Here is a 16614-nt window from a genome sequence, read left to right on the forward strand (position 1 = left end):
TTCATGGCTTCAGAAGACCCATGATTTTAACCATAATTTGTGTTAGTTGCTGTGTCTAAGCATGTAGTGTGCCTGCTTGCTGAATGTTCTGACAATGTGTGTTTTGGACAAAGAAAATAAGGTAACTGTGCATTTAAAGCGCGCATTTAAATTAAAACTGGAGGTAAATCTTGCTAGAATGTTTTTCTTCCTTTTCACGTAAGAGGAGCTATGCTTCCTTCTCTCTAAAACACCATATAATTTATTGATTGCTCTGTGCCTAACATACCGGAACTCAATTTAAACCAAATGCCTTGAAAAGTAGTTCAGAAAGAGCCTTACCTTACCAGCAGGAGACAACTCACATTTTGATAGCTTCATTAGATTCAGTTTGAACAGTAGTACAACTACTGCATTTCTTAATTGTCTTATCTATCTGTCTATCTAACTATTTTATTGTAGTATAAAGGTTCATTTCTGCCTGTAGGGTGAAAAAAACCCCAACCAAACCAGTGCTGCTATCCACTTATGTGTATTGTTCCTTCTTGCGGCATGAATGGTGGCATTTGTGTGGCATTATAGACAATTCATAAAAACTGCTGCTTTAGTAACTCCAGATTTGTCTGCTGTGGCGATATTGCCCAGCTGCTTGTTTTTAATTGCTTCCTCAGGAAGGAAAAGAAAAACAGAAAAGAACTGAAATAGTTCAAACTTGTAGATTAGTCCAGACATATCTTCCAAATAATGCAGCTTTTCTTAAGGTTCTGCTGCATTGCTTCCAATGACTCTTATTGTGGTTATGTTAAAGACACCTGTCTCCTTTTTTACTTACTGCCAAAAGTATCGACCCCAGAAAAGAACGAGCTGTTTCATCCATTTTAATCTGCTTTTTGGCTTAAACCTCTTATAAAAACAGATTTGCCCGAAGACATGCTGCTGTGGGGTGGAGTAGTGGAGGTTCGGGTCTGTGTTGTGTCCTGTTGGTTTTGCTGCAGGGTTGGCAGTCTCCAGCAGAAGTGGCAACAAGCATCCATTAACTCTTCAGTCACTACAGATGTTTGCTTAGTAAATGTAAATTCGAGCCTTCAAGGACCTTGAAAGGAACTCCACTGTTGCCGCAGGAGAGGGCCTTATATCTAGGTTCAGGAAACAAAAAAGGTTTTTAAATCATAGCTGTGTAATAGATGAGGAGCCCTTTAAGTTGTCAAATGCAAATGAATTTGTTTTTGAGTTCTGGGTCTATAGATGCTGTTAAGTGGTAACACCAAAGTAATAATGTTCTTAATAAGATCTGTCTTCTCTGATAATTAAATTTGTTTATTTTACAGTAACAAAATGCAGACATCCTTTGATCAGAAAGTTTGTTAAAGAATAATAAAATGCTTATTTGAAAGAAATGTTTTTAAATAAAACTATTTTTTCCTTTGCTGAAAACATGTGAGATTCTTGCAAGAGAGTAGATAGGTATTTTAAACAATATTATAAATTACCTTGTCCTTCACATTTTCAATAGAAAAAAATTTTGTCTGCCCTACTGCTTTCCATTACCTGTTTTGGAAATTTCCAGCTAGCCTGTTTTGGGGCACTCGAGTCTCTTGCCAGTGAACAACCATTTATTCACCTGGCAAGAATGGACAAGGCTGTGTTTCTTAATCTCCAGGGTAACTTGGAGGCTTATTTTCTTTGTCACCCAGTATATGTCCAAATACCCTCTGGCATCCAGTTTTTGAAGTTAGACCAGGTTACGTAACCAATTTCTAACAACATGCCCTCATAGCTGACCTGTGTTCTGGGCAGGAGGTTTGATTAGAGACCTCCTGAAGGCTCTTGCAATCTGAACTATCCTAATCTGACTTCAACTAGCAAAATAGATTAATGATGTAGGAATAGCCTCCAAACTCTCACATATTAGCTCATGCTGGGATACACGGTTCTTTTGTGCCAAAGGCACTGTAATTTCTATTACCTTTACTAGTATGGACAATCTAGCAATGAACCAAATGGTTATGCTTTTAGAAATACACAGGTACAAAGTGTGGGCATTCTGACACTTTGAGAGAGAAGTGCTGAAAGCTTGGAAAAGGTCCATCTGTGTATCTCTGTCTGTGTATGAGTAGTACATGTGTAGTTTCCCACCTCGTGAATGCTTTTATTGCCGTTCAGTGTTACAATAGCCCAAGAAATTTTGCTGTTGTTTGTAGTAGTAGATTTTATCTACTCTCCAGCTTTCTGACACTGTGGATGAGACATTCCATTGCTCAGCTAAGGACAGCTTGCATTTTCAACGAGTACATTTAGGTCAGATCTTCTGTTGCATCTCTTGGCAAATTCTTTCTCTATACTTTCCAGAGAATACAAAACTCTATATAATTCTTTGTCTTTGTGCACTTTTGTCACACTGATTACTAGGCTCCTTCTGCAAAGCAGATGTACTTTTCCTCTGCTCCCATTTTAAATCTGAAAGGATACTAAGTCTCCTGCTGTATTATACTGTATTCCTTTTATTTGAGTGAGCTGGTCTAGTTTCCCAGTGTTAAGAGAACACTGAGAAGCCTGAGTTTCACTTGAACTTACTTTCATGTTGTTTACAGATCAGGTCCTGAAATAACCTGCGTCATACTGTCTCTCTTTTGTTTGTTTTGTTTTTTTTTCCTTTTTTTAATTTCCCAGCCTGTTAAAATATATGATCATGACCACATCATGACAATTTTCCATGCAGAGGGAACTGCAAATTGCTTCTTTTGTGAAATGTGATGTAGTCCATATTATTTTCTCTGTGTCAGAAATACCGTTTCTAAGAACAGCAAACTGTTATTTGTCTTGATGAAAAATGCTGTGGAAAACAGATTGGGAAAATCACTGATGCTGGAATTTAGGTAGGATACCTGTCTAGTACATCTCTTTGTAGTCGTAAATAGGTTGAGGTTTAAAATGTCTGAGTGAACATCAGACTTTTGATTGTGGCATTTCACAGTGTTTCTTGAGCATGAACCTCATTCTTCTCTGGGATGAATCTTCAGATATATTACTAGGAGGACCTATTTGTTGAGAATCTTCCTCAGATACGGGTTGAGTATGCTTCCATAAACACCAGAGTGTTTTTATGGGCCTACATTTTAATAAAACCATTTGTTGATGAGGTTTGTGTCTATTCTCTATTCCTGGAACACTCTGACAACAGTCTTGTTCTGTGTGAAGAGAATGTATGAGCTGATTTAGTTTTTTTAATTAAAAACCACAGTTGCATACTTCTGTAGTGGCAAGTGGAGTTAATGTCAGCATCCCCACCTTTTGTGCTACGTTGTTCTCATGTGTACTGAGTACTCCTTGCAAGATTGAGCACCTTCACAACAGACAGTACTAGTCTGTGCTTTTAACTTTCCACATATTATTTGTTTGGAGATACCCCTTATTGCTGCTGAGATATCTGTTACCTCTTACTCCCTCTCACTTAAAGACTACCAATAAATATTTCAGAAAGATATCTGTCCGTCCTCTTCACATGGGCAAAACCAGTGTTTGTTCTGTAAGCTCCTAATTTTTTATTTTAAACAAGGGTAGTAAATGAAAATGGGGGGAAAAGGCTGTCTCTCCTAAGCTGTTGAAAGAAAAGAGGTGATATAGAGTGTATTTGAATACAGAGCTTTCATTTGTCTTTCCTGTGTACAAGCACACTAACATATGTTATCACATAAACCTTTGAAACAGAAGCTGTAGAAAAATGAAACTAAGGAAGACACAAACTTTAAGCATCGTTCTAAAAGTTTAATAAAAAAAATCAATAGAAATCTGTTGATATGTGTTATGAAAAATGACTTGCAGATTAATTTCCTTGAGCTGAGAAGCTTTAAATGAGTATATTAACAGTTCTGTTTTCACACCTCCGTGAATTATGCTCAAACGATGCCCAATTGTTGTTAAACAACATAAAAATTTGATATGTTGTCAGTCCCATTGCACAAAGCAACGCAGTTGTTTTCTCAGCCAATTTCTGCTGCAAACCCAGCACTGGGGAATGGAATAACACAAACAAGGTAATGAGTTTTAAACTAATTATGAGGTGACAACAGTATAATTGAACATCAGATAATGAGTGGAAAACTAACATTCGTCGAATGGTTTTCTCAACCTTAGAAATTACTTTTCTCAGACTTAAAATTATCAGATGTTTTGATGTGGGGACCTCTGCCAACTGTTGAATGGTCAAGAAAACCATTTCTATGCATAGCAGTGATTAACAGCTGACAAACAGCAATTTTGTACAGTTTTAAATCTCCTATAAATTTACAAGAATACAGAACTGTGATTATTTTGGGTGTTTAGAGCATTTCCACTTGGTCTCACAATGTCTCTATTTTTATAAGATGGAGACTTTGGAAAACTGTTTCTTCATTGTTCATGCAGAACTTCCCTAACCTCTGCAGAACCTTATCCTGGGAGGTGCTGTGTGTGCCAGTGTGTTCCTTATGGTCCTGCTGTGTCAAGGAGCCCATGACTTAGCCCTGCTCACCTTTCTGCTGTTCATCCTGTCTCTCCAGCATCCCAGTGGTCCAGTGCAGCCTTGAGGCCTCACTGCCCTACTGCCCCGCCAGGGTCACTCCTCAAATATGTCATAGAGTTGCCAGATAACTGAAAGAAAGAAGAAAGCCCAGGTTTTCTCTCTTTTTCAGCTGCACTTAAAGTCACTCTGAACACCAGGACAAGAGTTAAGATTAGATAAATCTTTGGAGGTTTTAATGCAATTCAAGAGTTAGCATTGTAGCTAGCAGGCAAAGGGATTTTTGTTTCTTGTAATGACTCTACTGCCAGAATGCTTCCACCCCTCTTGTGGTCTGTGTTTTCAAGAATTCTAGAAAAACTCTTACTCTGATGCAGCTTTCATTGAAGAAACACAAACCTTTTACTGACTAGTGCTAATCTGTAACTTCAGCAAGATGTTAGTTTTGCCCTTACCTTCTAAAATAGTGTCGGTTGCCTGTGCCTAGTTTCTGGATGCACCAACATCTTTGAGCACAATGTGACGGAGCCATCTTCTGTCTAGATGGTAACAGAGTTTATTTTTAACTGTACCTTTAGCTGTAGACAGATTGTTGACCTGTCATGATCCTTTGTACCTGAAGTGTTGTACAAGTAGCTTGACAGAGGGAACTGATGTACTTGGTTCATGATTGAAAATGTGATATGAAGGTACCCAGGTGAATTTCTGGGGAGCCTGTCTTGACTTGGAGAGAGGTCATGGCACAAACCCACGTAGCACACCTATAAATGCTGGATCCACCTGTGAAGGAAGCCTTAAGCAAGGGGCTAGTGGGAGGTGGACATCTGAGCAGGGGTGAACATGCACGGGCTCTGTGGCACATGGTCCCTGCTATGTGACAGCTGCACGCTGGCAACGGGAGCGGGGGGCAAAGGGAGGGGGCTTCCTGCAGCAGGGAGAAGCGCCTGGGAAGGGGAAAGGCAGCAGAGCCTGGGGAGCTGTGGCCACCAAACTTGTGTGCATCCGGGAGGGCATGAGATTGTTCATAAATAAGTACTGTTTTTCTGGATTTTCCTAAATCTTACAGAAGTTCCCAGACACAGATTTGTTGTGTCTTGCTAAACCCCATTGTGATATGCTATCCAAGATTACTTATAAGAAATCTTGAGTTAATATTGCATAATTTTAATTGGTTTTTATAAGTGTTGAAGATAAAATTTTGTTAAATACAGGGTTTTCCAACTTAGTCAGGAAGCGTGGCAGTAGTTTTGGGAATGGGTATACTTTCATAAACGTCATGAAGCATTTAAAGAGATGCCCAGCATACTTGCTCTCTTAGACTCTGACACTCCATAAATAACATCTCATTGAACTATACATCTAAAAAGGCCACCAGAGGAGATCAGACTCAGTTGTTGTGGCTAGGAATATGTGTCATGGAGAATTTATCATCCAGAGTGCTTCTCCAGTTTCTACTTCACACTTTTATATCGTTAAGTGTTGCCATTTTACAGCAGTTTTTGGTAACGTCAGAGAAAGAAGTAGCAGTTGTTAACAAGAGAGGAGAGGTGTAAATGTGGTATCGCTCTTTGACATGAAGGTGTACATGAGAAAGACCCGTTGATTTGGTTTTTATTTATGCACAACTATTTTTACAGCTGCCTTCTACATGTGCCTATGTTCCCATGCCTATTAATAAGATACCAGTGCTGAAGTTTGTGAAGCATGGAAAACATTGCTCCTGTGTTACCAATGGAATGATTGGAAAGGCTTGTAAAGGAACGAGTGATACAGGCAGGGGCAGAGCTCAGGCACAACTCCCAGTCCTTGGTCTGAACCAGTCTCCTCCGTGTCACCAGGTTTATAACCAATAAAGTGATTAGTTGTTCTACAGCAAAGGCATTTTGTAATTGGTAATATTTAAATGTTTTGTTTTGTTTCTGTAGGCATTTTATCTGCTGCAGGGCTGATTGTTTAGCTTTGACTAGATTTTATTGATTAAAACTTATAGTGAATGTGTTCACAGCTATGTCTACATATTAGAGCAACTGCTTTGAAAAGATTTCCCTAAAGCCATTCTGATTTCAGGTCCCTATTGCCAAGCAATGCAGTTTCTCTTGTTCAGTAGCTTATATAATCCCAGAAGGTATCTGGAGCATGTCTGTGTTAAGTCAGCTATGAATGCAGATGTACAAAGAAGGCATGTTATGTACAAGTTGCTGAGTACACTAGTTGCATCAGCCTAATTTATTTATTTTTTTTATTACTATCTTGGGTGTGAAGTGTAAATATCCTTAATAATGAAAGCAATGCTTGGTGAGATAGGTGTTCAACAAATAAATATTAAATATGTTGGGGGCTTTTTTCCCCTTTTAGATCCATTTCAGTTCCTCACCAAAAATGAAACTGCAAAGGAACAGCCGGCTCAATCAGCTTTAGCTCGGAAACCCACTGTGATCCGAATCCCAGCTAAACCCGGGAAACGTAAGTTCTTATCCCAAATTGTCTGAGAAATCTATTAGAAAATAATTTCACCTGGAAGTCAATGTTTATTAATTGATTTGCTATTTACTAGCTGTATTAGCTACCAGAGGAATCCCATGGTACAGTTTGACAAGACAGAGCAGCCAACCTAAAGGCTGTGGTGGGAGGGAGAAATAGATGAGAATCGTGTTCCACTCTCCATGCCTCCCAGCTACCTCATCTGGCTCCCTCCATTGCACTGAGTCTGATGTCTCAAACCTTATGGAGCTAATGCATATCAAAGGGGAAAGAGTGTGTATGAGGCAAATCTAAACACTGGCAGGGAAGAGCAGGAGGAGACTCTTCCCGCAGAAGCAAGCTTGTTTTGTCAGCTAAACCTTATCACAGAGCTGATTGGCCAAATTGATTTTGGCTCTGACCTCAGCTGATGTTATTTTAATGCTGCTCCCAAGCTTCCTGGGAGCCACAAGATCTTTGTATGCTGGAGTATATGCTTGTTTCTGTTTAGCCTAATGTTTTATCTTCAGAGCTTAGGGAGAAATGTCAGAAGATAACTCTTAAAACTCATATTTTAAAATCGTGTTTTGCTACACTGAGTATGTGTAGAGTCAGCTTGTAGCAACAGTATGTCCAGGTGGCTTTTCTCCTGAGACTTTCTCTCATTATTTCCCAAGTTACCATCTCCCCCTGTCACCAACCCAGTGCTAAAATACTACATTTTGTTGTCCCCTGCATATGTGAGAAGTGCAGTGGTAATGATTAAAAATGCAGAAAGATTGAAGATAAAGCTGTGAGGAAAAGTCTTTCTGTTAATATCTGATTGTAAATAAAAGGTTTTTTTCAGTTAGAAGAGCATGTTTGTGAACTACTGTGAAGAACCCCTGACAGAGTTCTTCTCCATAAAGAAATTGTAATTTCCATTATAAAAAAACCAAAACCAAACAAACTGCTACCAACTACCTGACAATTTTTTCTTTTCTTTTTTTTTTGTCTGAGACAATTCTCTTTTGAACTTGTAAATAACTGGTCCCTTGCTGCTCTCTAGTGGTAATTTAGCTTTCCAGAGAAGACTGCCCGTCATCCTGTACTTAGCTACAAATGTCAGGAGGGTGTGAAGGACTGCTTTATGGGAGTCTGTGGCTGGAAGATTAATGGGATATGGAGGAACAGAAGCAGATTCCAAGAAAGCGGAGTAGTTTTTTGTCAGATAGGAGCTGCTGCAGAAATGTAAGCTGTTAAAAGTTAAAAAATGGGAAAAGCACAACTGGATCAAGGTATAACATGGATATAGTGGGATTTACATTGTAAAAGGGCCACATAATCTCAGTACAGGGGGTCTTTCACCATATTGAGGGAGATAAATTCTGTCAGGAACCAGCACAAACCAAAAAGAAAATCTCCAATAAACAAACAAAGAAAAAACACAAAAAATCCCCCTAATCATCAACAACAACAACAAAGCCACCCATCCAGCACTACCAAAAAGGAGACAGAGTTGGATGCTTAGGAATTTGAACTCCAGTAAAGTATTCAATTAGCATTAGCATTTTTGTTGAGATGTGATTAGAAAGGAAGCATTAAACTTCCACTTCAGTTATTACACTTAGAAATCACTGAAAAGAACACCTGCCATCTAGTTGTTCAGGTTTTTTATCTTCCTTTAGTTCCTTTAATTTTGTCCTATGAAGAGTAAGGGAGAGAAAATCAGGCCATCTGTGTATATACCAAGATTTGAAGTGGATAAATAAATGTCTCGTGCTTTTTATATGTCAGTAAATGTGATAAGAGAAGGTTTCTTTTGCAATTACTGTCAGGTATTGTTTTTTATTTTTCATCCATCACACTAGCTTAGAAGAGTGATGAACTTTCTAACTTTATTCCCCCATGCTTGGTCACTGCCAACACGGTAACTATGATCTGCTCCTAAGAATCAGGGATTTATCCTTGAACTGATGAATTTTTAAATATCACAGCCGTGATTTACATCATAGTAATGCAACAGAGGTGTTAAAAAAAATACAACACTTCTCCTTCCTATGTATTGTTTCTTTGTGGGGAGTATTTTTCATGGAATGAACAACTGAAAGTTTTCTTCTGGACAGCATCTCTCTTCTTTTTTGTCATCATTCTATAAATGTCCAGGCTGTCTACACATATTTTTACTTAACTCCAAGTCCAGCAGGAATTCAGAAGAGCTTAAGTGTCTGAAATTCATTCTGTTAAATGAATTTTCTTGGTATACAAACACATTGTAAAATAGATGACAAGGTTCCAATATATAAAGACAAAATGTGTGGTAAATATACTGGCAAAACTTGTCCAAGTGCTTCCCAGGTTTCAATGGCAGAGACATTCAAAGCAAATGTCATATAATTACCAGAGTTTTATATTCTTTATTGAGACCGAGGACATCATCACTCTTTCCTAGTAAGAGCTGTACTGTTTCCTCTTCCATGTCCTAAATTTGCTTAACTCCTTAAAGACTGCCCAGGAGCTTCTGTCTCTGTTTTCTGTCACCCTGAATTTTGTAGCAGGCAACGCTTTATTTTCTTGGCTTTACCTTTCTGGAGATTCTTCCATCCAAGTCTCCTGATCTTTCAGGGTTACTTGAAATAACCCTCAGCTGTTTTCCAGCCTGAAGGATATTCCAGGAGCTGACAGCTGAAAAAAAAGTGAGCCAGTTTAGAAATGTGGCTGAGAGATGGTGATGGTGTTTCAGGGGTATCCAGTAATGAGTCTGACATTCCCAGGGGTAGAAACTCTTCTACTCATCTAATATTATATCAACGAGTTTTGCAGCTGAAACCCTGAAACTCTAGAATAACTTGTTGGTGTCCTGAGAGTAAAGTGAAGATCTGTTATGCAGGATGGGAAGTACTCCTGAATTCAGCCTCAGAGTTGCAATGTTTGCTTCATGTCCTTTTTCTCTTCACTAGTCTTTAAGTGGTTCTTCCCATTGGCTGCTCTGGCTTTGAGGAAGGAAGTTGCATTCACAAAAAAATGCCCCGTTTTGTCTGTTGTTGGTCCATGTAAAGAAGCTGTTAATTTGAATTTCATTTGGGACCTTTTGGTCTTTTTGCAGCTTTAAATGACATCCCACATAGCCCTCCACCACTTCCTGCTGAAAAGCCTATTGGGAACACATCCGATATCACAGTGAGAAAACCCAACAGTGGTGACCTAGTGAAAAAAGGGGTAAGTTAGAACTGTTTTCCTGTATTACAGCTTTGTGTGTTTTGGTTAACAGATCTCTTGTGACTCTCAAACATTTGTAAAGTAAGTTATTTGAAGGACCAAAAGATGAAAAGGACTACTCAAAAATCTAAGGCTTTTTTTCTTTGAATTATGTTCTTTAATTTAATTAGGTAATTTAGACTGCTGTCAGTTCTGAAAAGCACTTAGGTGATTTTATTAAACTTTGATCACATCTATCTTCAATTTTCTGTATTTATCATCTGGAATCAGGATATTCTACAACTTAATTTCAAAAGCACTGCGAAGTGGTTCAAAGTCCATAGGGATTTACATAGTGAAATGTTGTCCAAGTCCTTTAGAAATCTATTTTTTTTTTACCTTCATACACACAATACCTCTTAATGTCTGTGCTAATTTCCGGGCAGAGGAAACTTTTCTGTAGAAGAATGAAGCTTGGTTTTTTTCAGCTCTTCTAGTTGTTTCTACTCAGTTGAATCACCTATTTTGGAAAGTAAGGCTCTGCTCCTCACTGCTGAGCACCTACACTGTAACGGTGGACATTGTAGCTGCATATCCTGTATGCCATTTGACACAGATTTACAAAAATGAATTAAAATAAACTAGAAAATGACAGTAAAATTTTCTAATACTGAGTTTTGTGATGGCAAGAATGTCAGAGAATCGTGTGGAAACCACAGGCAGTAAAAAATCAAATCAAATCAAAAGCCCTCACTAGCTGGACAGCTGCCAACAAATGCCTTTGTAACTACCTCTGCTATTAAGGTAAAGGGTTTTTAAATGTCACAATTGAAAAGGCTATTGAGTGAGGTCCCATCTTTTCTGGATAATGCTGAAAAAATAATTTCCAATACAAGACATTAAATAACATTTTATGCAGTGCTACTCCAAAACTTGTACAAGGTCATTCAGGTTATTGTGATGGGCATGTATAAACTTCAGAGGATGTTTTTAAGAAAACGATTGCATTGAATCCACTGAAACACTTAAATCTTGTCTGTGGAAAGATAAGAACTGTGCTCCTAAAACTAGTATTGTTTGTCGGTGGAGGTGATCAAACGGCAACAGTAAAAATCGTTGACCATAAGTAGCGGTTGGCACAGATTTCTTCCGTTTCAGAAAAGGAAAATTTTTGGTATGAGGATAACATGTTCATCTGAAAATGGCAGGTTGTTTTCTTTCTAATCAGGGTTGTTTAATCAGGACAATAATTTGGGGACTCAGTCAAGGGTCAAATTTTGTCACAAAATACATCTAAGTATTTTCTAGGTGGGAAAAGTCACAGAAGTTGCTTATGAGTTTCAAGCACATTCAAGCACCGAATTAAGTAAACAAGACTGTTCAGATGTATTTCAAACTACTGGTTCAGAAAGGATCCTTTTGAACCCAGATTCAGCACTCTGATTTACCACACTGTGCCAGAAGCAGCTGTGTTTGTTCAGTGAAGCTGGCAGAATTTTCTGGCACTGGGATGAAAACGAACAGCAGGAGGCAGTAAGGATGTTCACTTGTTAGTCCATCACTGTGGTCCCAGCCCTACAGACATGGCACATGTCCCCCCTCTCCTGACTGCTGTAGGGTAGTAATCTCTGGCAGGGCCAGCGTGGGCACCTGGGAGGAGAGATGTCTTAATTTACCAAAGCAAGATTCACTGGGGTTTATCTGTTAGATCTTTAGGAAACGTATTTAGATGCCTTCTTTAATGGGAGCTAATGTTATTTCCAAGAGACACTGTCCTGTGTGAGTTGCATTAATGTCATGTTTTCTGCTTTAAGACTGCTCAGAGTGTCTTAAAGTCTCTGCTCAAAGTCTCTTTCATGTGTCAAAGTTGAATAAAAATTGATAATATGAAATCCTATGGGCAGTGTAGTGGTAAATTTGTATGACTCCTCTATTTGACTCTTAAGCCCTTACTGCTGTGCAGTAGCAAAAGAGGGCTGGGTCATACCTAATGCACAATTTAATCTATGTTTCAGGTAGTAAACCAGGTTATTTACATCTCCCTCTATGTCCAACAACACCTTAAAAGGCTAGAACACACCATAATACTTATTACTGTACTCCCAGACCTCCAGAAACTCTTGTTTTTCATGTCTGTGGGATATAATTTAATATAAGAAATATATAATTTCACCAAGATCTGTTATGTTTTTTTTTTCCTTAGGCTTAAAGAAATATCTTTTTTCTTTTGAATCATTTTAGGAGTTGAATCATTCAGAACAGGGTGGAGTGCCTCAGCAAGAACCTGTACTACCCCCAAGGTAAGTGCAGTTCTTCAGAGACTCACTTAAAAGTTTCTGAATTTGTTTCTGAATTGATTTATCTAGTTAGTCTCAAAGTAGACACTACCAATTTTCAGTCATAACTCTATAATCTTGGCTAGGTAGTATGCTTACTAATAAACAGGCAGGACCAAATTGCTAGCTGATTGATACTTGTTTGTACATTAGTGGTATGAGCAGGGAGATTATAGGACAGCCGTTTGACTTTTCAGCTAATATACAGTGGATGCTGACAGTCATTCCTTTCTACATCTTTAACCTTTTCACCCACAGCACTTCCACTTGTGTCAGGGTTTGAGTGGTGAAGGAATGGAGGTGGCAGATGCTGCCACCCTGGAAATGGCAGATGCTGGGCCAGCAGCTTCCCAGAAGCACTGACTAGTTTATACAGCTCAGTTCAGACCTAAAACACCTGTGAAGGTGCAGGATCAGTGGTAACCTTGGGGTTTTTTTATTCTTCTAAACCAACAAGAAAAAAGGTCTGCAGAGGCAAAACTTGCTGGACTCACCTTAAATTCGTGTCCACTCAATGCCAGAGACAGAGGGGAGGGAGATACAGCATTGGCTAGCCAGCCCACTGTGGCTATCTCAGCATTTGCATTCTGAATCTGTGGGTTTAAACACAACAGTTTACTCTGATGTATCAGGACAAGAGAATCTTTCTGTTATTGAACTGAGTCTGTCATTAATGATAAGTATTCATTAACGTGAAAGAATGTGGTTGTATGCACAAGAGAACACCTTATGGTTTTACTTCCCCACACTCAGTTTAGCATAACAACATTCCTGATTATTATGAGGGTCTCTGGAACTGCAATAAACTTTTTGTCCTTTCACTCTTCTGCTCAAATGGATTTTTTAATTTTTTTTTTTTTAAGTAAGCAGTAATAATTTGTTGAATTGTTTTTTAGAGTCTTCTTGTTTAGTTGAGTTGCCTTACAAACGTATGGGTTGATCTGTTTACAGATTCAGTGCAGTCTAACTCGGAATTTCCCTTTTTGTCAATATTAAAAATGCTCAGTTTAGGATGAGGCCAAGAAAGGGGAGAGGTGGAAGTTGAACAGAAGTGGAATTCTTTTTGAAGTTTAAAAATTAATCCATACTCAACTAGTAATAGAGAACTCTTATAAGGAGCATTAGAAGAGCAATAATATCTTCTCAAGTGGTGGATGACACTGACAAAATGTGTTAGAATGATACTTCAAAGATCCACTAATGCACATTTGTTGGGGTTGATAATTTTTGCAGACCTTGCTGAGTTATTTTATGTGGAAAAAAAGAGAAACAGTTGTAGCAGAAACTTGCAGTAACTGGCTGAAGATTTTCCCATAACAATCAAATAATACTGATTTTTTGGAATAGTGGTAGTACCAGGGTTCTTAATAACAGAATGACTAAATTTTATGTACATAATTCTTGTTTATAGCAGAGGTGATTTTTAATTAGGAGTTTGTTGATTTGGCCACACTCTTTGATTCTAAAAATCATGAGTCGTGTACTGTATAAGCAGCTTTGTTTAATCAATGCTCAGTAAGGGGGGTTTTTTACATTTTTAATTAAAAAAAAAAATTTACTGCTATCACTTGCTAGTCTCTGATTTTGGTTTCTAAACTACTGGTACATTAATGAGAATGTGGTATCTCCAGATGTCAGATCTGGAGTTTTTCACTCAAGTGAAAAACTTGAGTATTTTCACCAGTGTTCTTTCTATTGCATAAAAATGGTAAATTCTTCTATTGATGGCATTGTGTCCAAAGTGGTGTCGTATGTCATGAGTTTCTGCAGAGGACCAAAAGTCACTTTAGGGAAGTGATAACCCAGGGAATGAGCTAGGCTGATCCTGAAGACCAGTTTTCCCAAAAGCTCTCAGTAGCAGAACATCCTACAGCAGCTTCAGACAAAGCTCTTTCTATTGCTAAAAGAAATCCAGCTTACATAGTGGGCTCCCATGAAAGCTGGCAGGCTGTTGATAAGCAAAAGCGGTGAGCAGACTTGGAAATGCATAGTCAAAGGATCTGTCTAAGGACGTGGTCATACAGTCCCAGTAGCTGAAGAGTTCATGCGTTCCTGGAAAGCTTCAGATGCTACATACTCTGCAGCCCAGGTTGTCATGAATCATGTTTCCTTGCTGCATACTCTCTAGATAGGGCAGTGGTGGAGGATGAGGTGGCAGGCTTATTAATATGCATATTTTCTCTGATGGTTTGTACAATTTTTAGGCCTGTGGATGGAAAAATTATACCAGCTCGACCTCCCCCACCTAAAGGTGCTCCTGGAAGGCCACCTCCACCAAAACTCTCCACAACCAAAGCCTCCTCCCAAAAGGATGCTCTTTCACGATCTAGTTCTGACATCGCTTCTGATAAAAAAACCAGCAAGTTCAGATTGGGACCCAAGAGAACAAAAAGTGCACTCTTTAAAAATCCGGATCCAGCATTACCTCCTAGACCTAAGCCGGGTCATCCTCTCTACAATAAATACATGGTGAGAGCTGAGATATTCTATCTGAGACCGTTGTTTTTATAGAACAGTACTGGTTAAAATAGTAGTGAAAAAGATAGTAAAGTAGGTTACTGTGCTGTGTCATTCAAAGTGCATGTATCAGCATAATCTTCTTTAGAAAATACCAATAGATAAATAGTAATAAGTCCTGTAAAGTAATACTGTAGAAAGCAATATGTGAGTGCTGAGTATAGATATATGTGGTGTATTTTTGTGTATGTATACAATTTATATATATCTTGTAATGCATAGCTTTTGGGTTTTGGGGGTTCTTTGTATAGTCATCAGTTCTGAATTCTCTTACAGCACATAAAATGATGCTAAATAATTGCATTTGGGTGTTGGGTTTATCCATATACATATGCATGAAAATGCTTAAGAAAATTTGGAGGCATTAGAACTTAAAGAGTAGTTGACCTTGCTTAAAAAAGCCTGTAAAGAGTGAGAAATGTAACATTGCTAATCTTACATTTTCATCCTATTGATACCATCCCTTTTCATTATAAAAATGTTTCTTTTTGGTATTATATGTGCTACTAGGGAATATTAAATACAAATAGATCAGTATTACAGATAAAAAAAGGAGAAAGTCTTTCCTCAGGTACTTGAAACTGGTCAGTGATAGAGCTGGTGTAACTGCTTGGACCAGTGCTGTTGTCATAAAAAGAAGCCACACAGCCATGAACATGAACAACATCAATATTCCGCATAAAGTGGAAACTTCCTGTTGCCTTCTTTTTGATCTTTCACTTAGATTTCTGTATTTTTTATTTCAGTAGAAGATCACTAGTAATTCTCTGCCCCCAAATACTACTGTCAAGGAAATTGTCCTCCCAGGTTGTTTTTTCAGTGCCCTCCATGACAAATGATTACACTTCTACATCAGATGTCTTTCTGAATATCTTGTACCATATGGTATGAGACCAAGTGGGTGTCTAAGACACTTTTAAAGTGGATGACACCACCTGGGTTTCTCAAAGTGGCAGTTCATATCACTAGCAGTCTATCTGAATGCCTTCCAAAGGAGCCTGTCCTTTTCCACTGGACTCCTAAATTAGTTACCTGTATTAGGTGGTCTGAATAGTTCCATTTTCACTCTCAGTGGGAATTTGAGGTGCTTAGAAGTGAAAGAAACTTTTACATTTGTCTCTGTTTCTGTTCTAGCTACCTGTGCCTCATGGAGTTGCCAAGGAAGATTGTCTTCCCAGGAACACAGGAGAACCGTCCTGTAAGGTAAGGCACTTTTTCCTGCTGGTAAATATTTAATGAGCAAGAGTCCTGTTGCATTAAAGTATGAAATGCTTTAGTCTTTAAAGGTTACACTGAGAAATGTAATACTGATCTATTAAATCCTTGTGATTCTTTAATCCAAACAAAACTACTGCCAAAACAAAACCCAATAATGGCAATTTGCCTTATAGCACAGGAACATGCTGCTTATGGAGCAGAGCAACAGTAATTACTTGGAGTGCCAGAAGGGAGAGGAAACTGGTAAAGTTCCTGTGTCTCATAGGAAAATAATCACTCCCTTGGCTGAGTATCTGAGAAGTGAGCAAAAGATAAGCGAGTAGTTTTATAAGTGCTGTACGTGATATATCAGTGAATTGGCTTTGACGTACAGACTTGAAAGTATTTTCCTCTCTCTGCTTCTACAGATCCTTACTTGGTTTTAGGGCA

At 38.5% G+C, this 16614-nt stretch overlaps 1 protein-coding gene across 4 annotated transcripts in view; it reads left to right on the forward strand.

The window, feature by feature from the left end:
* Window positions 1-16614, forward strand: part of SH3D19 (SH3 domain containing 19) — an 87061-nt gene that overhangs the window by 58904 nt on the left and 11543 nt on the right. For all 4 annotated transcript variants that reach the window (XM_027635884.1, XM_027635888.1, XM_027635885.1 and 1 more), the window contains 5 exons: window positions 6833-6940; window positions 10023-10135; window positions 12356-12414; window positions 14655-14919; window positions 16102-16170. In XM_027635884.1, the coding sequence (XP_027491685.1) occupies window positions 6833-6940; window positions 10023-10135; window positions 12356-12414; window positions 14655-14919; window positions 16102-16170 (614 nt within the window). The remainder of the gene's footprint in view (window positions 1-6832; window positions 6941-10022; window positions 10136-12355; window positions 12415-14654; window positions 14920-16101; window positions 16171-16614) is intronic.

The sequence above is a fragment of the Corapipo altera genome, unplaced genomic scaffold, assembly GCF_003945725.1.
Source record: "Corapipo altera isolate COAL_440 unplaced genomic scaffold, ASM394572v1 22b, whole genome shotgun sequence".
In the NCBI taxonomy this organism is placed as follows: Eukaryota; Metazoa; Chordata; class Aves; order Passeriformes; family Pipridae; genus Corapipo; species Corapipo altera.